Source organism: Camelus ferus, chromosome 29 (assembly GCF_009834535.1).
Source record: "Camelus ferus isolate YT-003-E chromosome 29, BCGSAC_Cfer_1.0, whole genome shotgun sequence".
NCBI lineage: Eukaryota > Metazoa > Chordata > Mammalia > Artiodactyla > Camelidae > Camelus > Camelus ferus.
In genome coordinates, this window is record NC_045724.1 from 4,208,437 (window position 1) to 4,233,059 (window position 24,623).

Below are 24,623 nucleotides of genomic sequence, written 5' to 3' on the forward strand. Positions count from 1 at the left end.
TCTTTTCATTACATTTGACTTTTAAACACATTTATTCATTCATTCAGCAATATCTGTGGGAGGTCTAGCTGAGCCTCTGCTTTGAGGCAGGCCTTGTGCTGGCAAAGCCTGGCCCCCTTCACATTCTCAAATTCCCCCGCAAGGCTGCCCAGCCCAACCTGGTGAACCCTGTTCCTCATATTTGGCTCCCCCCAAACCTAGCAGTTTAGAGAAAAGGCAGGGCTGGGGCTGGGAGTTGACCAAGGCAGGGAACAGGCCCTGGGTCATCATGAAAGGGAGCAGGACCCTGTGGGCCCCCCTCCCCCAACCCCAGCCTCTTGTCTATAGAAAAGCTGAAGTCTCCCAGCCTCCCTGAGTCATAGAAGAGCAGGCTCACACAGTTGACCAGGACAAGCCTGCAGGCATTGGGGGATGTCAGTGACTCTGACCCCTATCTCAACGATTAACTGAGATTATTTCTTCATTTCCTTATAAAGCTTTCATGGCTGAACAAAATCTTTGGAAGTGGTTTTTTGAGGGGGATGCTGGGTGCACCAGATTGCAGGCATTCTGTTTAAAAGCAGCTTTCCTTTTTGTTACCAAGGCTGTTGCCCCCCAGGATCATATCTTGACCCTCCTTCAGACAGAAACCAGTTACTTTTATCTGTCTCAGGAGGCAGCTGCAGAGAAGAAACAAGAACTGGTTACAGCCCAGTCTAATATGGTCGAAGATCTGACTTCCAGTGGACCTTGAGCCTCATTATGTGCTCATTATATATTAGCATCCTAAACGACACACCCACCAGCTCCATGACAGTTGACAGTTGCCATGACAACCACCAGCAGAGCCCATACAAGGACTGAAAAACTTGAACAAGGCTGATTGGTTCCATCACACACGGAATGAGGACATGATAGTGGAAGCCTCCCATAAAAGTCCATGTGGTCCAGCCCAGGCCAGAGCTGTCCTTACCGCCCACCTTGGCTGACAGCTCCCCTCTTGAGCCCCTCTTCCTTGTTTGAGCACTTATCTTCTCCTCTCCCCACTCAAGCACTTTCCTTCCATTTCCCCTTCTGAGCAATAAATCAGCTGTTCACTTCGTCCCTCTGCCTCTGCTGTGTGAATTCTTCTACAGCCAGCGGCAAGAACCCACACTTTAGTGGCCTTCCTAATTTGGGGCCCCTCCATCGGCTAACAGTCAGGTAGCATCCTTCATGCAGTTAAGTGGAGGCATGAACATAAAGCTTTCTGTGTTGTTTGCTGTGGGAACTTGGATATATTTCCTGGTCTCCCTGAGCCCTCAAGCCTCCATTTGTAAAAGAAGAATAACTTTGACTTTACTGTGTTGAGGGCATGAAGGATAATACCTGTGTGATAGAAGAGTTAAAAATAGTGATGAGAAAAATAAATATGTGTGATTTTCTTGTCACTTATATGGAGAGTGGATCTGGAAACTTTGCTGGCCTTTAGCATGGTTATCTGTCATACAGTATTAAGAGAGAGATATCTGTGTGTGTATGCTGATGGGCACGCATATTCACATGTGCATTATGTGTGCATACACATATGAGTGTGTGTGTGTGTGTGTGTATGAGGAGGGAGGAGGGATGATGGCACTAAATTGTTCTATGTTAGAAAGAGGAGAAGGGGAGGGTATAGCTCAGTGGTAGGGTGCCTGCTTAGTATCACGAGGTCCTGGGTTCAAGCCCTGTGCCTCCATTAAAAAATAATAATAATAAACTAAAATAAATAAACCTAATTACCTCCCCCCCTCAAAAAATTAAACAAACAAAATAAAAATTGGGGAGTGGGAAGGAATAAATTGGGAGTTCAAGGTTTGCAGATGACTGACTACTATATATAAAATAGATACACAACAAGTTTCTTCTGTACAGCACAGGGAGCTATATTCAATATCTGGTACTAATGTATAATGAAAAAGATTATGAAAAGGAATATATGTATGTATATGTAGAACTGAAATACTATGCTGTACTCCAGAAATTGACACAACATTATAAACTTACTATACTTCAATAAAAAAAGAAAAAAATACTTAAAAAAAAAAAAGGAAAAAGAAATAGAGAAGAAAATGAGACCCAAGGGAAGCTGCAGGGACTGGGGACCACAGCCCAGGGAGATGCAGAGTACTTGAGGACAGAGGTCATGAAATGCTATGCACCGTGTGATGTAAACCTCAGTTCTTTTCTCTTTATAACTTCAGTTTGCATTGTCCAGCAAGACTTGACTTTTCTCCCTATTTTTGAGGGTATTCACATCGGGAGTGACATGGGAAGAGATGTAGCAGGAAATCCTGCTTCATTATTGGCTCCTGAAAAAACTAGGTGGCCCAGCAAGAGAGCTATAAATAAAGGACCTCACACATCAGAAACACACATGGACCTTAATTGTCATTGAATATGATTTTATCTCATGTATAGAAAACAGATGCTATGTAAGAATGTTGTATAATTTAACATAAATCCATTTAGAGAGATTATCTCTATTCATTCATTTTTAAAGTGCCTTTTTCACGAGTCAGCTGCAAAGTGTGCAATCCACAATATCTGCTATATGTTCAAAAGAAAAAGAAAAATATTCTGTGTGTTTAACAAAAACGTTTTTGGAATTCTCTATATATGCACTGGTCTCAGGGCTGAAAGGCATCATTCCTCCTGCCAGAACTTGCTGAGAAGATATGTCAGACAACAAAGAATGCAGACTTGAAAGCTTTTACAGAGGAGAAACTCAGGTGGGGTGAAAGGAGGGAGAGAAAGACGACGCTCTGGTAGCTGAGCATTGGAGAGCCCTGCTTGGGGAGGGCATGCTGGCTTCTGCCAAAGGAGCCAGAATCCTTCTTCTAAGAGGAGGTCCAGGAACAATACCCTGTCTAAAAACATCCAAAGACCAAAGGTGTGCAGAGGAAATTTTCCGATGCCTGGGGCTGCCGGCTTAGATGGCAGAAGCCGGAAGTTCCTGCCCGGGTGGAGGCAAGTGTGCTGGGGGGCAGGACCCACTCTCTCCACCTGATGCAATCGGAGGCCACCATCTGCCGAGCGCTGGGGATGTCTTCCTAAACCTCCTTCCAGGCATCTCTCCTTGTGAAACAAGTCCTCGACATCGGAGCCACCATGCTGCTCTGCATCCATCAGGTAACCTCATGAAGTGATTCTCTCCCAAATCCCACAGAGGGACCCCCCCAACCCCAGGCTGTCACACATAGGAAGGGAGTGGTATGATTACTTGTGGCACATGAACCTTTCAGTATCAGAGCCTTCAGAGGTCTCCTAATAATTCCTTCAAACCAATTATTAAAAATATATATATGACAAATGTTATGCAGTACATCAGAAATTGACACAAATTGTAACACAGTTGTAAACTGACTATACTTCAATTAAAAAAAAAACCTAGGTGAAATGTAATGATGCTACTTTTTGTGGACATATTTAAGCACTATTTATCTCTTATAGGGAAGGTAGTTTATTTCAGGATTTAATAACATTTTAAATATAATCACATAAAAAACAAACCTTTCAAAAAGTGAAAAATATTAGAAAGCTAATCAGTGCTATTAATCTTCCCATGCAAACAGTCTCTTAAGCAACAGCCCTTCTGTAGCTGGGAATTTGCATACAACGATACTACCAGAGTTTAAGAACTGGCTTGGTCAAGAGATGGCACATGATCCAACTGAAAGTGGAGCAGATAATATACAACTAAATAAAGAATTTAAATCAAGCTTACTACTCTGTGTAATATACATCCATGGTACCACCGCAGGTGGACAGGCAGATACAAAGGTCTTCTATAGTCACCTGCCCCTCACCACCGGGACAGAAGCACTTCTTAGTACAAAAAAAATGGTGAATCTAGCGATCCAGGGTGATGCTGTTCATCTTTGGTTATAGGAACTCACTCTTGTTTGTCCTTTGGTTTTCTCTTAAATAGTACTTACTCTGATAATATGAAGAGTAAGTTTAAATTTGAAGACAAGTTGATGAAAGCTTCCCTTTTAATATATACTGACTGCTACTTAATTTTCAGTACTGTACTTCAAACTCAAAGTTTATATATTAAAGAAAGTTAAGTATTCCATGTATCTGAAACTTTCTAGTGGCTTAATCAGCATTAGTCTATCAGCAGGTGGCCAAGGGAAGGCCAGGCTCTTTTACCACGGTAAGGTCACATCTTCACAATTTTGGGGATGTAAGCATCTTTGGAGAGCCACTATTCTGCCTGCTACAGTATCATTTATGTTACCCGCCCCCACTCTAATTCAGGGTGAATAATTAAGTTAGGATCCTGTTATCTAACTGCAGGAGAAAAATTCAAATATACTTTTAAAAATTTAAACATACTAATTCCAATTATGATATCCATTAAGGTATCAAGGTGAACAGTATTTAAAATTAACACTTCTCCTTGAAGAAATGAATATAATCAAAATCCTCAGTATTTAATTTTCAATTGTTCTTTCCTGCCTCCCAAAATCACATTATCAGTCCTTCTCCAACTGGGGCCACCTGAGTCCCTGCAGAAATACCTGATAACCAGAGAGAACAGTAAGTTGCAGAATAAACATTCCCCCAGTGCTAATTTTACTAATTGTAATAAGCCAGTTAAACAGTTTGTACTAAAAAAAATAAACGTGGCTATAATAAAGAGTAGAAGAGAAATTTTGAATAAATTTAATAAAACATGAGACTTTAAAGAAGCAATGGTTAGCTTCAAACTGTGCCTAAGGATATCCTTCTCTGTTTTAAGGAATATTTTGATGGAACATTTGACAAGCACTGGTATAAATTAGAATAATTTGTGGCACATTACAAATGCAACAAAACTTCTTTGTTTCTCAAGAAAAAAATTGGTATCTTCTGATTAAATGTAATTCCAGCTGAGACTGATACAAAATGTTTTCACTGCAGAATTTGGAGATCATCTCTTATGTACCAAGCACACAATAATCCATCTATATATAGAACCCAATTGTTGACATTTTTCTCTTGACTAAGAAAAGTCGACAGTCATACACACAAAAAAAATATTTAAAAAGTGTTATTTTTTAACTTCTACTTTATTTTTTTTTTTAATTCTTGTTTTTTTGGGGGGGGTGGTAATTAGGTCGGTCATTTATTTATTTATTTTACTGGAGGTACTGGGGATTGAACCCAGGACCTTGTGCATGCTAAGCTCTACCACTGAACTGTACCCTTCCCTCTAAAAAGTGTTATTTTTGACCACCTCTTGTACCCAAGACACTACCTCATATGATTATGAATATTTTGGGTGTTATCCTCTTTGCACACCCAGGATCAGAGAGGTTGAGAAGAGCTGGGATTTAAGACAAATCATCAGACTCCGAAGCTTGTGATCTTTCTCCTACACAAAACTCAGCTTAATTCTTTAGGAAGCAGGTGAGAGCAAGATTAGAGAGTTTTCTATCTCAAGTAACAAAGAGTTTTTATTCCCTGAAGTGAGGAACCTGAGCCATGTATTAAACTCGGCTTCCCAGGATAACTCATGAGCTGAGCATCCCATGGTTGGGGCCAGGAGCTAAATCCAAAGCAGCCATACTAGTGGGAGACTGGAATTTCATCCATCCATTCTCCTTCCTGGCTGTAATAGGCAGAGTGTACCCTCCAAAGGTTCAAATGACTCTTTTACTTCTGGGTACCACTTGGGTTCACTTTTTGAATTAAATGGATTTTTATTTATTGTCTGTCCAAGGAGCATGTGTTGATTCAGGACGCCCACCCTTCCCTCCTCCTGCTTTTGATGTCTTCAGTTCCTCTCTCTTTTGCGGGATTAATCCTCGTGGGGATCACATGAGTGAGTGCTCAGAAGGCACTTAAAACAGTGCTTGGCAAACAATACATGACCTGGGTTTTTCCCATTACGGAGACTCCTTCAGTTATGAGTAAGCCAACGATGATGGCTTATTATTAATAATGAATTAATGTGAATGATAAAAGGAGAAATTTGCTCCTCCGTTCTTACCCACTGCCCAGCATCAAATAAAATCACCCCAAATAGAATTCCAGATTTTTATTAGAGAATATATCTAAAATACAATATTTATGAAGTTATGATTTGTTATCTGAATGGAAATATACTCTGTATCACAACTATAACAATTTTTAAGATAGTACTTCATTTACAGCTCTGTAAATTCAAAAGTCTCTAAATTATAGCACAATTCCTATTTAAGATAACATTGCTGCAAATAGATAAAAATTAAAAAATTTTTCTTTCATATACTATTTTGGAATCATGGACATTTTCTTTATCAGGTTTACATTAGATAGCATCATGACTGTTTCACCTGATTTATTCTGCACAGTTCAGTCTGTCTCATTATATGGATTTGCACTCATTTTATTTTCCTGTGTTATAAAAACAGCCTTTTGGTGTGAGTGCACCTCACTCCACGTGCTGTGAACAAAATCAAGGCTATTCTCTTACTCCTTATACTATATTCCCTGTTACAGAAAGGCCACTCCCAAAACAGCAAAGCCCCAATCCCAGCAATTCTTCAAGCATCTCAGTTGGTCTAGGTTTTCACATTTTAGTAGTAATCATGTCAAGTGAGAGATGAAGGGCCTAGAAAATCAGACTCAAAGCAGCCAGGGTCCAATTCACCAAGGTAGATTTGCGCTTAGCTAAAGGGAAACCCAAACACTCCTCATCGGACCCTGGCTCTGGGACCCTCCTACTGGAAGGACGCTCTGACTTGTCTGCCTTTCAATGGCTGAGTCGGGCGCCAGTTGTCCACCATCGGGTCCTCGGGTTCGCCCCCCGCGCTGAAGCTAAGGGTACGGAATTTCGCCACCTAAAAGACAAAAATCAAAGATTGAAAGACTGAAAGGAAACATGTCACAATGGTATTCAATTATGTGCTTGTGTTGTCTCTTGAAATAGATTCCCCAACATTCACAGTACCACATATCAATGTCCAAAATGTAACTTGATTCCCAATAGATAAATAATTACATAGAGATTATATGTGTATACTTTTATCTAACAAATCCATTTCTGTCAAATACATACAAAATCTTGCTGTCATTTGGAAGGAAATTTTCAGTGAGTTTGTTTTTCCTCTTAATTCTTACAATCACACATCAAAAAGCCTGTCAAATACTTCTGAGAAGTAAAATAACAATAACAATTTTAAATCCAAATTAAAGTTTTGTTTTCTGCCCCAGAGAAGATAAACTACAGCATCTGGATGATCAGACCCTGTGATCCAGGATCTGTAAGCACCGGGCCAAATGATCATCTAACATCTCTGCTTAAATCTACAGAAACAGACATGAATTTGCCCCGGCTGGGATTTCAAATCCTTATCGTTAGTTAATTTTTATTCCCTGATAAATTTGTGTCAGTTCCCGGAGCAATGATGGGACAAAGGCAACTGGTCTCCTTCTCTGAGGTTGTTTTTACAAAGGAGCACATCTCTTTCCTTAAGTAAACTTGATGTAAGTGAAGAAGGGTGGTTTGGGAAGCAGTGTAGCTCCCCATCAATCAATAGGCTTGAACCTGATCTCTTTGGTCCAGTAATATCCCCTCGGTCATTCCCCAGGAAATCTGCTTCCATGGCAGTCAACTGCCGCAGTGCACTGATCACTTAACGACACCACTGCAGGAAATGTACCTGTGTAGGAAACGTATGTGTGTCTGCTCTAAGCTGCTAAGGCCACCTGGAGTGACTTTTAATAGCTACTTTTCTCCAAAGGATGACCCTCATCTTTGTCAGAATTCCGAAATGCATTCTGACATAAATAAAACTGCAGTAAGCTCTTAGGTGAGGGAGCAGGAGGCTGGGAATTATCACCAACACCTATGTACCCTTGAATGCAAAATCTCTTTGTTCTGGGCCTCAGTTTTCTCATAGCTTACAAAAAAAAAAAAAAAAGCATTTATTAGGTGACAGACACCTTTCTCATGTAATCCTCAATTTTATCCAATCTCAGAGTGAAAAAAAGAAAAAAACTGCCTAAGGTTACAGTTAATAACCACGAATACGTATTGAGTGCAGATTATTTGCTAAGCACTGTTGCAGGGGGTGAGTTCCGCAGCTAGAAGCAGCAGGAGGAGGATCAAACCCCTCTGTCTGACTCCAAAGGCCAAGCCTTTCTGCCTGGTCTGAAGGAATGCCCCATCTTTAGAAAACAGACCTGCTCACTGCTAACAGCGATGGGTTCTTTGAGCACAATCCAGATCACGCTTTCCTGGAGAGGAGGGGTGGTCAGTGAGCCCGGGTAGGTCCAGTAAGAGGCCAGGTTTTGAGGAAGGAGGCCACGAGGATCAAAGTTAGTGAAGTCAGCACTCTGACCCTGCAACGAGGCAAATACACAGGTTAAAAACGACACAAGATCAGAGGAGGCGGGAGGGAGAGGGCTGGGAAACAGAAATACTCCCCTGTGCTAGCCAGAGAACTTTTTTTTTTCCCCAGAGAAATTCCACGTTCACCAGAAAACAGAATAAAAAGAAATTAAAGAGAAGACATCGGACAGGGAAATTGAGCTCAGCAGAAATGAGCAAGAGAAACCGACTTAATTTCACATGTCCATTTTCTCCTCCTGCCCCCTAGAAAGAGCCCTTATAGTTTTCATCAAGTCATTAACTGCTCACATCCAGTGTTTGAAGTGAAACTGCTGCCCCTGAGATGATGCAGTTTTCGGTTGAGATAACGACAAAGACAATGTCCCTGATGAGGAGCCATTGTCTTGCTCTCCTATTTGACGGCTCGGTCAGAACGGAAGAACTGAATTCAGTTCTGGACGTTATGCTTTCAGAGGAACAAAAGCAGCAGGAATGAGTTACTGGGAGAGGAACAGGAGCTCTGCTGCAAAGAGAAAACTGTCATGGAAGCCTAGTTAAAGGGGACGTAAGATAATTAGCCTTGGGGAAGGTGAAAGGCCGACAGAGGATAGGGTCAAGTGGGAGGAAGGTTAGGGTGCGGTTTTTGAGGTATAATTGACATACAACATTATATTAATTTCAGGTATACAATGCAATAATTCAGTATTTAAACATATTGTGAAATGATCACCCACAGTAAGTCTAGTTAACACCTGTCAACTTATATAGTTGCAGATTTTTTTCTTGTGATAAGAACTTTTAGATCTACTTTCTTAGCAACTTTCAAATATGCAATCAGCATTATTAGCTGTAGGTCACCATGCTGTACATTGCATCCTCAAGACTCATTCATTTCTTAACTGGAAATGTGTACTTTCTGACCCTTTTCACCCATCTTGCCCTCTCCCTCCCACCTCTGGCAGCCACCAATCTGTTCTCTGTATCTTTGAGCTGTTTGTTTTGTTCTGTTTGTTTAGATTCCACAGATGAGTTCATACAGTATCTGTCTTCCTTTGTCTGACTTATCTCACTTAGCCTAACACCCTCAAGGTCCATCCATGTTGTGACAAATGATTTCGTTCTTTTTTATGGCTGAATCCATTGTGTGTATGTGTATATATACACACACACCATATTTTCTTTATCCAGTCATTTGTTATTGGACACTTGGGCTATGTCCATGTCTTGGATATTGTAAATAATGCTGCAGTGAACACAGGGGTACAGGTATCTTTTTGAATTAGCATTGTCACAGCAGGTTTATCCTATATGAATTAAGGGGGTCAAGCTAGGGGGTAACAGGTGAGCATTTCAGAAGACAGATGCTGCTTCAATTTGAGCATGAGCTTTATGAAGCCAGGCTGCCACTGGTCATGATAGTGTTGGACCAGATGCTCTATGACTTCAACACCACTATGCTGCGGAGAGGATATTTATATACGGGATGGATGAATTCAAAGAGGTCACAATATAAATCTCCATGAAGCAGGGCCTTATTTGTGGTCTCCACCACTGTATTTACTAGATTAACAATGTGACTGGCAGGCAGTCAGCACTCAAGAAATATCTGCCCTATGAATGAGCGAATAATTTGACCAGATGATCTTTCAGCCTCCTTGTAATCATGAGACTGTCTGACTCTTGCATACGGATGTTCAAATGATGGGGTGCAAGATGAAATTAATACAGGTCTTAAAATTATGCAAGCATTAGGATCAACTCTTGGACAAAGATAAGATAAATAAACACATAAGCAACATTTTCGCTTTATTAACTACTCATCCCAGCACCACGCGTCAACCGAGGCTATTCAATTGGAGCAAAAGAATTTTCCAAAACCGGTGGGGTATGGAAAATAGATACCGTACTGAGATGGCAGAAAGGTTCAACTGTACCTTTGTTTTAATGGCACCCAGCGCATCAACGACTTTCTGGAGGCCTGGTTTAGCATCGCCAATCTATAGAAAGACACGAGGAAAAAGATACTGTATTCCAGTTTTGATTTGGGCCCCTCTATCATAAAGTTTCTCCAAATCGTAAACCAAAACCCCCCACCGGCTCCACGCCACCCATCAATCTTAGTTTGATTCCACCGGCACCACACTTTCCTACTTTCATTGACCACCTCCTGCTTCTGCCTCTATAATTCCCCGTCACCAGGGACCCATCCCCCCAACTGCCAAGGCAAAGAGCCCCGGTCAAGTGCTTATCTCACTCTTCTTGCAGGATTTTACACTATCATCTTCCTTCCTTTTAAAAATTCTCCCCTCCTGTGGCTTTCCTTCTGTCCTCCAGCCTCCCAAATCTCCCTTGACTCCTGTATTCCTTTTAAGTCATTTAATTAGCATCCTTCCCACAGCTTTAGACGCCTTACATTTGGCAGTTTCTTAGGGTTGCTTGCTCAGCAGCTTTGCCCTCTCCTTCTTGGTGCTTTCCTTGGATGATTTCATAGACACCTGTAGCTTCCACCTTGACACGTGATTTCTGGACCCGTGAATCTGCTGCCCAGACCTTTCTCCACTGGGTTTACAACCGCCCAGAGGGCAGTTCAACCCTAATATCCTACTGCTGTTGCCTGAATCCTTCAATACAGAGTCAACTGCTCTTCCCGCCTCTAAAATTTGGTCTTAATTCAGCATTGTCTACCGTGATACAGTGCTATCTGGCTTAAAGGTGAACGGAAAAAAACAAAAACAAAAACAAGAAGCTTAGCATTCATCCAAAGCATACCTCCTTCTCATTTCACATCACACGTGTATACATCCTTTACCTCGACATCGCCATGGTACCTAATAAGCACCTCTCAGACTGTCCTTTTGACCTGCATCTCTACTGCTACTAACAGATCGAAATGGAAAGTAAGGCTAAAAATACTTCAGAGTCAAAGGCATTTCCTAGGCTCTTTGCCGAATGTCCTGTTTGTGATGAGTGTTCTGTCTGGTTAATCTTTCTTGAAAATATGGGGGGTGGGTGGGAAATGAGGCCATCAACTAACCTTCAAAAAAATACCCAAAACAGCCAGTCCATCAGGTTGTTGTACAGCTTTTCCAAAATCCCCATATTTGGTGTTCCAGTGAACAAAGTGAAGCTAAAGCAGGAGAGACAGAATCGCAAACAATGAATGATTTACATGATAAAAGCCTATGGAACTATCTAAGCATCTTTTCTTCGCAGCTAGAGGTTACAAAAGAAAGGGGGAAAGTGGATCATTTTTAACCTAAACTTAAAAAAAAATTTTCTAATTATCCACTCCTTGGCATAAAAGCAAGTGGTATTATCAATAACTCTAAGACAAAGAGTTGCATCTTTTTGAGAGAAGGCACAAAATTTATTTCTAGATGGACATTAAAACAGGACCTTCCAATCTGAATCCATTAACTTTTTGCAAATGGTATCCTTGGAGGTCACAGAGAAACTTTTGCAGCATTACTCTTAATATCACAAGTAAAGATTACAAGAAGCAAATGTGAAGGTCTTTGGTAAAAGAGGTGATTCCTGTGGTTGGAGCTGAATTTACAAAATTAAGTTTTTGGAAGAAAGAAAGTGTAACTTACCTCTGCAGCGTATTTCTTTTTATCCACGGAGTGCTCAGAACCTTGTCCATCAGACGAACCCCAGTGGAAGTGAAAGTGAGCCAATCTATAAGTGCCAGTGAGAGGTCCTCCTTCCAGAACTAAAAACAAAAAACAAAAAACCAAGCAAAACAAATATATATATATACACACACATTTACATATATATGCATACATACATGTGCACATGAAACACACACATACTTGCATATTACCACCTTATTCCCATTTTATAGTGTCAAATTTATGCCTGAAGCAACCTTTTCACTCTGTGAAAATTAAATCCTGAACAAAATCATTTCAACTGGTTTTTTTTTCTTTGCCCCTCACTTGTTTTGACTAAAGGATGGAGGCTTTTTTCACCTGTTTTCTGAGGACAGCGACTCTTGTCCTCCGGGTGTGTCCTGGAGTTAGAGGTTTAGTCTCAGAGAGGAAATTGTGAGAGGGGCTGTCAACTCCTCTGTGAATCACTGAGGAAGTGCCAGTGCAGCCGTCTGCGGACACTGGTCCCCTGCTCACACGAGCAAGCACCCCGGAACCTCCCTGCTGCCACAGCCCAATGCCTGTCCTTCAGCTGGCTTTGCTAACCTCCACTTCCAGAATTTGTGAAGTAATAAGCATTCCCTTGATCTTAATAGTATAAACTCAATTTTCCTTACACAGGCTTCCTAATTCTTTAGAATTTGTATCATCACTGCTACCAATGAACTTTATACCCTTAAAATGTTTTATGTAGCGTCTCTGACCTGAACTTCCTAATCTGTAAAATGGGTACATTCAGTTATTTACTACTTCACCGAGAGCTGATTGACCATCTAGGAGATGCAGTGCAGAGTGCTCGTTTAGAATTCTAACTTTAATAACTGTTCCACAATTCTACTGTTCTGGGATTAATGCAACTTTGTTACAGCAAAATCCATACTAGAAATCACAGTCTTAGACTACAGTCTATCTGTGGATAATTAACCAGTTGTGTCTTAAGAGAGGATTAAAATCATAAGAAATCACTGCTTCTATATCCCATCCAAAAAGCCTTTAATCTAACTTACATACATATTAATGAGATTTAATCAATATAGTTAAAAGCTTTTAAAATTAGTTTAGTTCTACTACTTCAATTTTATTTCTCTAGAACTAGGGTTAGAACATTTGTGGCTGTGAGTGTGTTTTATTAGCTTTGGTTTATAATTCTGTAGAATAAGGAGCCCAAACTTACTCTGGCTTTGTAAAACCAAGGGGCAAAGTCTGTACAACAAAGTTTGTTGACTCAACTTCACCTAAATGTGCTTAGATGGAAGCAGCACTCATTCATCTATTCAAAGAAAAGATAACGCTGGCTGGAAGACGTTCTAGGCGGTAGGGACTTTCTATGGGTCCTGACACAACCTGAGGCTGCCAGCTCTGTCTTACAATAGACCAGGAGAAGAAAAGAATGTGAAAAAAGAGAACAAATTATACATGGTGTTACTTTACAGATCTTTTGAGAAACTTGAATTTGGACGTATTCTGATAAAATCACATCTCTCGAAATGCAAATCAACTTAATGTAAAAGTGGTTTTTGAATCTAATAATTATGTAAGGAAAGAATTAGCCTTCTATTCCCCCCCCCAGAAATAGGTTTTTTCATAAATGAGGAAATTCTCATTTTTCACGATGACATACCCTTAAAACAAAATATATATTTATGAAGTAAACTGATACTGAAATTAATTCCTTTATAATAACTTTTTAAAACTACCAGCTAACTGGCCAATCATAAAAACTGTTTGTAACATCATTAATTGTACTGAATGGCAAAATCAGTTAAATAAAACCATATTGGGGAGGAGGGTATAACTCAAGTGGCAGAGCACATGCTTAGCATGCACTGGGTCCTGGGTTCAATCCCCAGCCTCCATTTAAAAAAAAAAAAAAAACCCTAACAATAAATAAACAAATAGACCTAATGATTCCCGCCCCCCCCAAAAAAAACCCATATTAAGCATCTGACATAACTGATATTATTTCAGAGAAAATTTAGAATTAGGCAAGATTATATGAGCTTTTATGGAACAAGGCTTGCCAATACTAAAAAAAAAAAAAAAAAAAATGCTCTGGGCTCAATGATTAAACACATTCAGAGCTAATCTGTCATTCCCAGATACCTGTCTGAGCTCCTGTTAAAATAAAACTATGTTGCCATGTAGATTAGAAGACCATTGTAATTAGGGAAGGTTATTACAGTCTTAAAGTTTAATTGCTACAAAAGGTAGCATTTCCAATCTTCTTCAACTAGTTGGTTACCTCACAGTAAATTCTTAGCATGGAATTTAGTCAATGAAATCCCCTGAAACACTGTTATAATAATAAATTGCTATAAATGCTAATAAAGGTAGCAGACATCTTTTTATTTGAGAAATACGAAAGACAAAGTTAAAGATAGGGAACTTATGCTATATTCTGGATGTGCTTTATTTACTTAATTTGATTGACATGTGTCATTTTCCAGACTATCCCAGTTTAAAATAAAATCCGTTTTTCTAGTGCAAAAATAATTTTTTAAAATAGAAGAAATTGCTGACTGCATTTCTTTTTCCTTCTGTAAAACCCAGCTACGTCAGTGGGGTTCTGAAGAGTCAGTGATTTATTGTATGATGGAAATGTGGTCCACTAGTGATGGAGATACATCATTGTGGTTTTCTACTCAAACACCTTCAAGCCTCTATTCCCCCAAACTTAATTTAAATCCAAATCTCAACACCAAGAGCCCCAGCAGATTTTCTTTTTCATGCTCTCCCATCAGTTACACATGTTTTTATATATATATATATAAATATATATATACACAAAATAAGCACTAAATATAACATTAGAATCTGTCTTCCTATACATATTACTTATATAAATTATGTCACTTGTGAAAATTAAGAGATTTACTCCAATAATGTTGAATTAAATCAGGTATCTGTACCAATTAAAAACTAAAAATGTAACATTAAAATTTTTTCCTTCTTACTTTATTACTTAGTATAAGATGTATCCAAATAACAAACTAATGACCTTAATTAATGTCAACAATCTCCCTTAAATACAAAATCTAAATACACTATTTCCAGTAATCCTTTAGTTTAAAACTAAAATTTGAGGGATTTCCTACCAATGCAGTAAATGGGTAAGTCTACTAAAAACACACTTCTCACAGATGAACAGTCTTCTCTATGAATACTTTGGAATTCATCAAATCTGTTTTGCTTTTTTTTGGCAGTGGCCAATAATCCTAGGGTTACCTACCAAAATTAAAAACAAAATGTCAATGTAGACAAATCTGAGAAAAAGAAGCCCACATTCCATTGCTTTTAAAGTAGTAGAATGTTTAGCTGTCATTTTTGCTAATGTAAACATAATTAAAATTCAAGAGAACAGAAGTTTTTAGTTTCAGGTATATGGCAATTATATGGGAGTTTAAAAAAAAAAAAAAGAAACTGTGACATGAACATAATTAAATACAGTGTTTAGAACGCTTTGGTCAGTTTTACAGACGTTTTGGGCTCTGCTCACACCATTAACATTAATGAAGGACAAGCCTTTTCATTTGCTGTTACCATGTTTCCTTTTAACTTATGACTGTTTGTGAAAGGAAAATGTTACAGCTTCAAAAGCAAGTCCCTGAAAATCAAGCAGGACTCGTGTATGAAGATCCACTGTGTCATACAGACGGCGGTCTGCCTGAAATGAACTCAGGTAAACTCAGATTCCTTCTTTCTCTCCCTTGAAATAATACAGATACAACTATTCCAATTTCTGAAAAACAGAAGTGATGTGAGAAATTGCATGTAGGTTGGCCCAATAATTGGAGCATTGGTTTTTCAATGATATTTGCCTCTAACTTTCAATAAAGCAGGAGAGGCTTAAACTCATTAATAGAAGTTAATAAGTTAGCAAGAGTTAATAATTTGACCACCATCCCTTTCTCCCTGACAAAATGAGTAATAAAAGATCTCAAGCAGGGAGAGTTATTTTTTAATTAAAAAAAAAAAAACCCTAACAGGATTAACAATTTTTCATTAATTTAAGTTGGTTTATTTTTAAAGGAATTTAGAAGATGGATGAGAGTTTTAACCCAAGCTTCTTGTTAAAGCCTATTAACTCCACATTTAAAAAGAATGTTCTTAAGCTTAAACATCACAAAAAATTCTACCAGTCAGTTCCTGGTACCCAAGTATTTAAGTTTGGGTTTAAGATACCATTGAGGATATATTTGAAAATCTGAATCTATGAGAATTTCTAGACGACTGAAATCTCACTGAGGGAATAAAGAAAGTAAATGAACTGAAGCATTTAAATGTAGAAGATAAAGGATATCTAAAAATGTTAACATCATAAAAATAACTCCTAATAAAAAAGGGGTTAAACGGTCAATTTTTTTAAAATTGAGAGACCACAATGAAAACTTATTTTTGTACTTAAATGTACAGAAAAGTATACCAGTTTTTAAAAACATGGTACATACACACCAAATACTAGCTATGATTATTGTTCAAAGATTCTTATTCAACTTCTGTTTTTAAGTGATTGTCATTTAGTTTTACTCCAACAAACGAGGAAGGGGATGACTAGTGAGTAACTTAAACTCTTTAGCATTCTGTTTCTTTATGTTTATTTTAAGTGGGTTTCACTAGTGTCTCTACCATTTGTTCTAACTTGAGAGTCTAGGATCTTAAAAATAAAAATCTAAAGGGTGTTTCTCTGCATGGTATAACTAAACATGTTTTGTCATTGTTGTTTTTTTGTTGTTGTTGCTGTGTGTGTATGTTTTTTTAATCTCGTAGATGTGTTTTCCCTTAATATCAACACTTAATATATTCAGCACTCTGGAAAAAAATGCTTCCTTGTTTGGTCAAAACACCTGAAAAAATGTTGAAGATGTAAGGACAAAATTACAAAAGAGCCTTTCATATGTAAAAGAGAACAAGTCTTTCTAACATTCGCTCCTCTCTCTTTTAAGGTACCTACCGCATGGCTCTCTCAAGTCCCCCAGGTCTCCTACGTCCTTGGCTTCTCCTCCAGACACTGAAATCCTTCAACCTCATCCTTCAAGCACAAGCCTTATTTGACCCTGAAAAGTCTTTTTCTGACCTGCTCAGGCTGACTCCAAGCCTGCTTTGTGCTTCCGTACGTCCTTGGACCACTTCCTTGTCGCACTTATCAAAGTCTACTTTTGCAGTGCCTTTCTATCTGGAGTATCCCCAGCATGGGTTCTGGGGATGGAGGAAAGGGACCAGGATCCCACCTGCCTTCAAGATGACTAGCTTATCCTGCATTTAACTGCTGTTAGGAGAAATTTTTTTTAAAATAAAAACTAGATGAAAAATACATCTGACTCTGAAGACATGAGTTTGAGCCTCTGTCTGAACCACGTGGTTTTCATCTATTTCACAGCCAGCTGCTCTGGTAATGTATGTGTCATTCACCAGGAGAAGTAGTTAGAAAAAGGCGGCTAGCTCTAATCAGTCACTGCTCATGTAGAAATCCATCAGAACGTGACATATTCGTGGTAAAACTTATTAACTATGTAATAACATCATAGATAAAATCAGTACATAGTTTTATATAATAAATGGGATGTTTGGGAAAATATGAAAGTAAAATTTTAAAATACCATCAAGTGATGGGAAGTCATCTAAAAACTAATTAAATACTTCCTTCAAAAATCTTATCAGAGGTGCAGTCGCTACAACAGTTGCCTAATAAAGGCAAAGGGCATGTAGCCCTGGCAACAGCAGTGGCCATTTATGGAGAAGCTGTTAGGTGAGGGGCAGTGGGCTTTATACGTCTGTCCTAATTAATCCTTCCTCTGTAACACATACTACTCTACTCCAATTTTACAGCTCAGAAAAAGGAAACCAAAGAGGTTAAGTTACTGTCACTCCTACAAGGGGAAGAAGGAAGAATTTTTTTCAAAACTGTACTGAATCCATTGGCTAGCTACTGCAAAATAATAATCAACTTGATCATAATGATTATAATTACAATTACATAATATGGGAGGAGTATAGGTTATTACTCCATTTTGACAGCATGGTTGAATGATGTCTCTATCTTTCCTCATTTTTGCCCCAATACTCCCCCCCACTCCCACATCACCACTACCATCGCACAGAAAGTGTTTGTAGCACCATTCACTCAATGCCTTTCAGAGGAAAGCACTCAGGAAAATAGGACACTGGCAATGAAATCAACCAGTAGCCAAAGAAGGCTGCTACTATGTCTGAAGGGGACTGTTCTATTTCTAAGTAAGAAAAAGGAAGCATTCAATGGGAGTTCTGTAAACAGCTCCACTACAAGTAAGTTATGGTAATTGGTTTTGTCATTAAGGGGTCAGGTATGCACTAACTCTGAAACATCTCCATTTGTGAATGAAGAATTTCTGGGTCGATACCAAGATGTAAGGCCACTTTTATCACACCAGCTCAACGCCAAGAAAATATTCATAAATACAATGTTTCCAAGACTTTCAGGATTTTAAACTGTCAGCTTTCCATCACTCTTCTCACTGCTACCTTGAAGATCACCCTAGGATGTGCTTTATATTGAATAGGCATCAATTCTGGAAGACAAGTATGTCAGAAAGAGTCTTAAAAGTTTAGTTTTTGCAAATCTCACCGTCGCTGATCTCTCTTGCCAGGGGACTTGCTGTTTGTGACTTTTCCAAGGCATATCACAATTCAATGCCCTACATAGAAACCAGGGATTTTTCAGGGAGAAACAGTCCCTGCCACGGCAAAGTAATTAGCCTACTTCTCAGAGACTAAAAGCTAATGAAGATTATCAGAGTGTAGTATTAAGGGGGTCCTGACACCTCCTGATTCTTGCTGTTAAACTGGGGAAACAGCTATGGGCCAAAAGGCACAAGTTATTTTTTAAACACTGACCTGCTTTGTCCTGGGAGTCATCAAACTCCACATTGAAAGAGTGACCGTTGTTGACAATTCTCCGAGAAGTCGCTTGATCATAGCGAACAGACAGGGGCTTCAGAGACGGGTCATAAAGGACGGCCTTGGTGTCAAAGTCCACAGGGGACTGGCGGTCTCCCTTGGCATTGGGGAAGTCCTTATGCCAGTGCTCAGGCCCTACGGTTGAGAAGAGACCAGTGAACGCCCCAGAGTGTGTGAGAAAGGGCACACTCAGACCCCTAGAAAAGGACAATGGTTTTGCAGTCCATCTGCTCAATTCCAGTTCGGGCCGCACCACTTACCAGCTGAATAACCTTTGGGAAAACGCTTATCTGTGCCTTAGTTTTCTCATTTGCCTTAGGGGGTAATAAGAGCTTCTAGGTTATGTAGGTTGGAGTGAGAATTAGAATCAATACATACAAAGCTGTTAGAATAAATTGTCAGTGCCATTTAAATATTAGCTATTTTTATGTTCCTTCTACTGAAACTGGGCAACTGATACTGGGCTTGTGGTTAGGATCCGAGGACGTTCCATCATATCAGAATCCCTTTCTCTTGTCCTCAGACTGGATGTAAGGGCAGAGTCACTGCCCGCGCCCGGGCACTCCTCCTTTAATGGTCAGGATCCCGGCTAGCTGGGAAGCCCTAAACCCCCGAAGACGCTCAAGGTGCACGAGACACATCTTTCTCTTGATTTTGCTGGCTCGGGAGAACCCAGATCTGTAGCCCCGATAAAGTCGGTTCCTGATGACGCCCTAACATGAGAAGTCCAGAGATGAAGAGAAAACTCAGTGCAAAGGATTCAAAGCAGCCCAAGAAACCCGCCCGCGAACAGTGCTAAGAGACTTAGCCACAGGTGGTGCTGGGTGTGTCGGGGGGAAGGGGGTCCCCTAATTTCTCTGCGATCAATAACTAAAATGTTCCGTTACAACCCTTCCTCGTTTCCTCCTGGTTCGGGATAGGACGGTCTCCGGCTCGTGACCCGGGAAGCCTGCCCTTGGGTCCGGCGCCTGCGGCTGCGCGCCCCCTTTCCCGGGCCCTGCGCGCCGCCGCGGGACGCACGGATTCCTCGACAGTGGGTCGGGCTGGGGCGCCGTGGGCATCCCGCGCCGGGGAGCCGCGGGCCGGGCGGGGCGGGCGCCGGGGGCGCACCTGAGCCTCCGGTGCCCCGGGCGGCCGCCGTGAACAGCAGGTGCGGGTGCTGCGGGGCCCGGAGGGGCCCGGGGCCCGGGGCCCGGGGCGCCGCTGCCGCCCCGCCCGCCGCCCGCACTCACCGTTGTGCTTGCCGTATCCCCAGTGATGGGACATGGTCGCGCCGTGGATCGGAGCAAGGCAGGAGTTGGAGCGGGTTTAGTGGCGGCTGCTGGGGCGCCTGCACCGTGTGTCCGCGGGTCGCACCGTCGCCGGCTTTTATAGGCTCCCGCCAACTTCGTGCTCGGGGGCGGCCCGGGGGAGGGGACCCTGGGTGGACCTGGGCGACGGGGGGAGGAGGTGGCGGGTGGAGGTGATCTCCTGGCGCTCGGGGCGGGCGGGCCGGGCGAGGCTCCGGTGGCGGGGAGAACGCCCTCTCGGCGGGCGCTCGGCCAGGTTCCGGAGCGCCTCTCCTGCCGCCCGGCTCCCCTCTGCCCTCAATCCCGGCCCCCTGGGCGGGGACCAGGCTCCGAGCTCTCGGCGCTCGCGGTGGCGGCTCCCGGGCCCCTGGGTCCGAGTGGGGCTGCGGAGCGCCTCCGCGCACCCCTGCCCCCTCCCGGGCGCTGAGGCTGGCGGCCGCGCTGACAGCTCGGGCCCCGGGCCCGGTGCCTTTCATCCCTTGTCCCCTTTGTGAGAACATCCCGCCTCGCCCCATCGGCCCCACCCGCGCCGAGGTCTCCAGCCCGGAGGGCTTGCTTCTCAGTGTCCGGGGCCCTGGGCCGACCAGCTCGGTTAGGAGCTATGACCTTGGGGCAAATAGGGATACGGTCCTTGAGACGCTGGGGAGCGAGCAGCTTCAGGCTGAGAACCACGCGCCCCCTGCTGGAAAGCCGTGAAATAAACCAAGAAAGAGGAGAGATGGTTTCTGCTCCAGTACAAACCAAGGCGAGCCTGGGGGAACGCCTTACCTTGCAAGCTGTCAAGGTCACGTATGAAGTGCTCATCTCCTAATGCCTTTTTCCTTCTCTTTAAAAAATTAAATTTGAGAGAGAGACTTCCTACGCGAGTACACAGTGATTTAAAGCAATCGAAACTTCTAAAAAAATTACTTTTCTCCTAGGAATTGGGTAAAAGAAAGAATTTCTTGCATAAAGATGAGAACTTTCTTTGGCTGACAAAGGAAACTTGGCATCCGGCACACCTAAGAACTAATTCAAAGCAATTTAAGAGAGGTTATTTTTCAGGCAAGACAGCATTATTGGCTTTCCTGGGTCTAGGCATTTTGACTTTTGGGTCCTTTTTTCACACACACACACATTTATGGCTGTATTAATATAAAGATTAATATCTTAATATTATATTTAAACATTTTTAATCTAAATGTTCCATTTTTTTCCTTCTGATTTTAAAAGAAAACATTTTCCTAGATTCCTAAAAGTGTTTTGGGCCAGGGGTATGGTTTTTCCTGTAGCAAGTGGATAAGTCAGGGCTGTTTTCAGGTGGGGTGTTTTCACAATTCACTTCCCTCAGGGGACTTTGCCACCCAAAGGGGTGAAAGACTTTCTGTCCTGTGGCGCTCTGATCTTTGAGAACATAGTATTAGAGTTAAAACTGGGGCAGCAGGTCACAGTTTTACACAAGTCTATCAGCCTTAGCATCATATTGCTTATACATAGGTACATAAAAAGGTAAATTTTAACATTAGTGTAAAACTCTGCAATATTGGTCTCAAAATCACTACTTGCTGTTTATTTCAGTCAGTTCCACACAAACTAATATGATTCCTGTTTAGATTTACTTGTTCGCATCCTAAGACACCAGAAAAGTGTGTACCTCTTTGTAGGGGGCCTTTTGGTTGATGCTACCATGAATTCTTAGGCAACGAGCTAGTTTTGGTTTCTAGGACCATCACTGAGTGTAGTTTGTTGTTACAAAGAACCTTTTATTTGCCTCTGTAGCTGCATAGTTTCTCGTGGAGCCCAGTAAAAATAATTTTGATTCTTGGCATAATTTTCCAGTACTTACTTAATTCAAAAGAAGAGGGCCTTGCTGGTGCTATGAGACTTCCCTAGGCCCTGGGGATGGAAAGTTGGTAAGTGCTAAGGGTTGAATACCAAGTCTATGAATGTAAAGTGGGTTCCAATGATTCTGTGAAGGTAACCAGGCTTCAGATCTGCTGGAGTCCTTCTCTCTGTCACCTTCTGTGAAGCTGGATTGTGGCTTTACTAACATGGATGTAATAGGAGCATAGTTTGACTCTTAAATATCTCTAAAACTTTAAACGCCATCAAACTGCAGTGCACCAAACAGATTCTTCTTATTCTGAGTTTCCCCCTTCTCTCTCACTTCTAGAAAATGAAATTTTCAGTAAAGCTGGCCCTCCCCACAGCCACGCTTGGGGAGAATGTCACATGGTCATTGCAGGGCAGAATGTGGCTCACCTTTGGATATTCAGCATAAATCCACATTTTTTAATTAACTTTTTAAAATTACAGTGATTGTCTTTGCTCTTTTTCTATACAGGTTTTTCATTTGTTTGTTTGTTTTTTAACGATGGAGATTGCTTTGTGCCTTCACCATTCAGAATGTAACTTTATTTTACTGAGAGCATTCTTAGCAGGCAGTTATGTTCCAGAGACTTCTCTAAGATTGGATTTTTTAAAAATAAAAATGTTAATTATCGCATGCCTGTGTTTCTCCTAGAGGGAAGGACTCGTTCATTTCAGAATAATTCTAAATAAAGAAACTGTCCAGTACCTGAGGAAAGGTACTTTTTTCTGACCCAGGAGGGAAAAATGTCAGGCTATATACTGTATTGTAAAATATTATACAAAAATCTTAAAGTTTGCTTTCTAAGTATCATAATAAAAAAGCCTCTAACGTATTAATCTTGGTACAAGTATAAAATAAAATGGAAAAGTATTTGCTTTCTCCTCCAAAAGTAAAGATATTGTTAGTGTATATTACAAAGTGAAATATACGTGGTTTATTAAACATTCAACTACAAAACTAAGTTAATAAAAAGCCAAATAGTCTCATGGTTGTTACAATTATAGTTTTAAAGTAAATATCTATAGAGGCCAAGAGCCACTCCTTTCTTGGGTATTTGCACACATACCCCTTTGTCCTAGGATTTTTGATACCACATTCTAATCAGACACTGCACTGTGGTCATCAGGTTGTAACCCACCGCCCAATAAGCTGTTGGCTGCTCGTTTGTAAAGCAGGAACAATGACACCCACCTCGGGGGTTTTGTAAGGATTCAATCAGTGACTGCGCAAAAATCACCTGCTACATGAAGGCACTCAGTAAGTGGTGGGTATTCAGTTCATCCCAGGCAGTGTTAAGCTGTTAGAATATAATGTAATACATGCAAATGTAAATACCTGGGCAAGGCACAAGGGAAGAATTAAGGAGAATGAGTCTCCAGCAGCCTGCAGGGGTTGCTTTGTGGAGAGAGGGAGGGAGGGAGGGAGGAAGGAGTGTTTGGGTCATGGAGAAGTCCATTCTAGCACACTTGCATGTTTGTTTTTCTTATTAAACTGAGCCACCTGAGGTTGGGGACTGCACCAAATTATCCACCTCTGAATCCTAGCTATCAATACTTTTATCTGGCCTGAGCCCCAGGACACACATAGTAACTGCTGAAGTAATGGGCTTTGAAATTATGAAGTCATTAATCCAAATGTAGGCGTGGGGTGGGGCTAGCTTAGTGGTAGAGCGCATGCTTAGCATGCACGAGGTCCTGGGTTCAATCCCCGGTACCTCCATTAATTAACTAGAGGTAACAGCAGTTTCTCTTTGCAGAAGCCAGTCAGTTAACAAATATTGTTGTGCTAAAATTAGAATTGGTTTTTAATCTGGGCCAATTGACTTGCTTTCTGACATTTGGAAAGCTAGGATAATAATAATACCCACCTCACAGAGTTACTGCGACAAGTAACATGTATAATTTGTATGAAGAGTTTAGCACAGTGCCAATGCTTAGAGAGTGATAATACGTACTAGTTATCATTACTGCTATTGAGTGATCTTTGAGCTCCTGTTGCGCGCTTAGTAATTTTTAGGTTCTATGTAGGCTGTAAAAGCTGCAGTGAGCTGTCCATTCTTTCAGTCAGCAAATCTGTCAAGTGCTGTCACGCGCCAGGCATCAGCACAGGGGCTACAGCCGTGAACCACGTGGACAGGATCCCTGTCCGCATGGAGCTGACATGGGGATGGATGGGGGCAGAATACAGTAAACGGATAAGCAACAAGAAGAGTGAATTTCCAGCAGTGGTAATTAGTCAGAAGGAAATAAAACAATGATGTAGAGGATAGCAAGGGGGTGGATGTTACTTTAGGTGCCGTGGTTATGGAAGACCCATGGAAGAAAGTGACATTTCACGAACCACTAAGGAAAGATCTAGGGAAGGACATTTCAGGCAGAAGAAATCGGAAATCATAAGTGTAAAAGCCCTGATGGAGGAAGTTTCTAGAACAGAAAAGTTTATGGCAGGAGCATTGTGTGACTGAGGGGGAGAAGACAAGGAGGTGAAGTCAGAGGCAGGCAGGGGCGGCCAACGGGCAGAGCCCTGAGGACAACTACCAGGGAAGGGCTTTGCAGTAATTGCACAGGGAAGCCATCAGGAGGTTGGAAGGA

The 24,623-nt window shown here is 41.2% G+C and overlaps 1 protein-coding gene and 1 long non-coding RNA gene across 2 annotated transcripts; one reads left to right on the forward strand and one right to left on the reverse strand.

The window, feature by feature from the left end:
- Positions 1–2,792: 2,792 nt before the first annotated feature.
- On the forward strand, positions 2,793–17,036 carry LOC116660526. Its single transcript, XR_004316105.1, has 3 exons — positions 2,793–3,132; positions 15,534–15,637; positions 16,902–17,036. It is a non-coding gene; the product is annotated as an uncharacterized LOC116660526 (long non-coding RNA).
- Positions 6,014–20,281, reverse strand: CA2 (carbonic anhydrase 2). Its single transcript, XM_032470247.1, has 7 exons — positions 20,124–20,281; positions 18,829–19,026; positions 11,899–12,017; positions 11,340–11,432; positions 10,240–10,302; positions 8,158–8,316; positions 6,014–6,812 (listed from the first exon to the last, which is right to left on the reverse strand). The coding sequence occupies exons 1-7, from the start codon at positions 20,155–20,157 to the stop codon at positions 6,693–6,695; spliced, it is 786 nt and encodes a 261-aa protein (XP_032326138.1). The 5' UTR covers positions 20,158–20,281; the 3' UTR covers positions 6,014–6,692.
- Between the last annotated feature and the right edge of the window lie 4,342 nt (positions 20,282–24,623).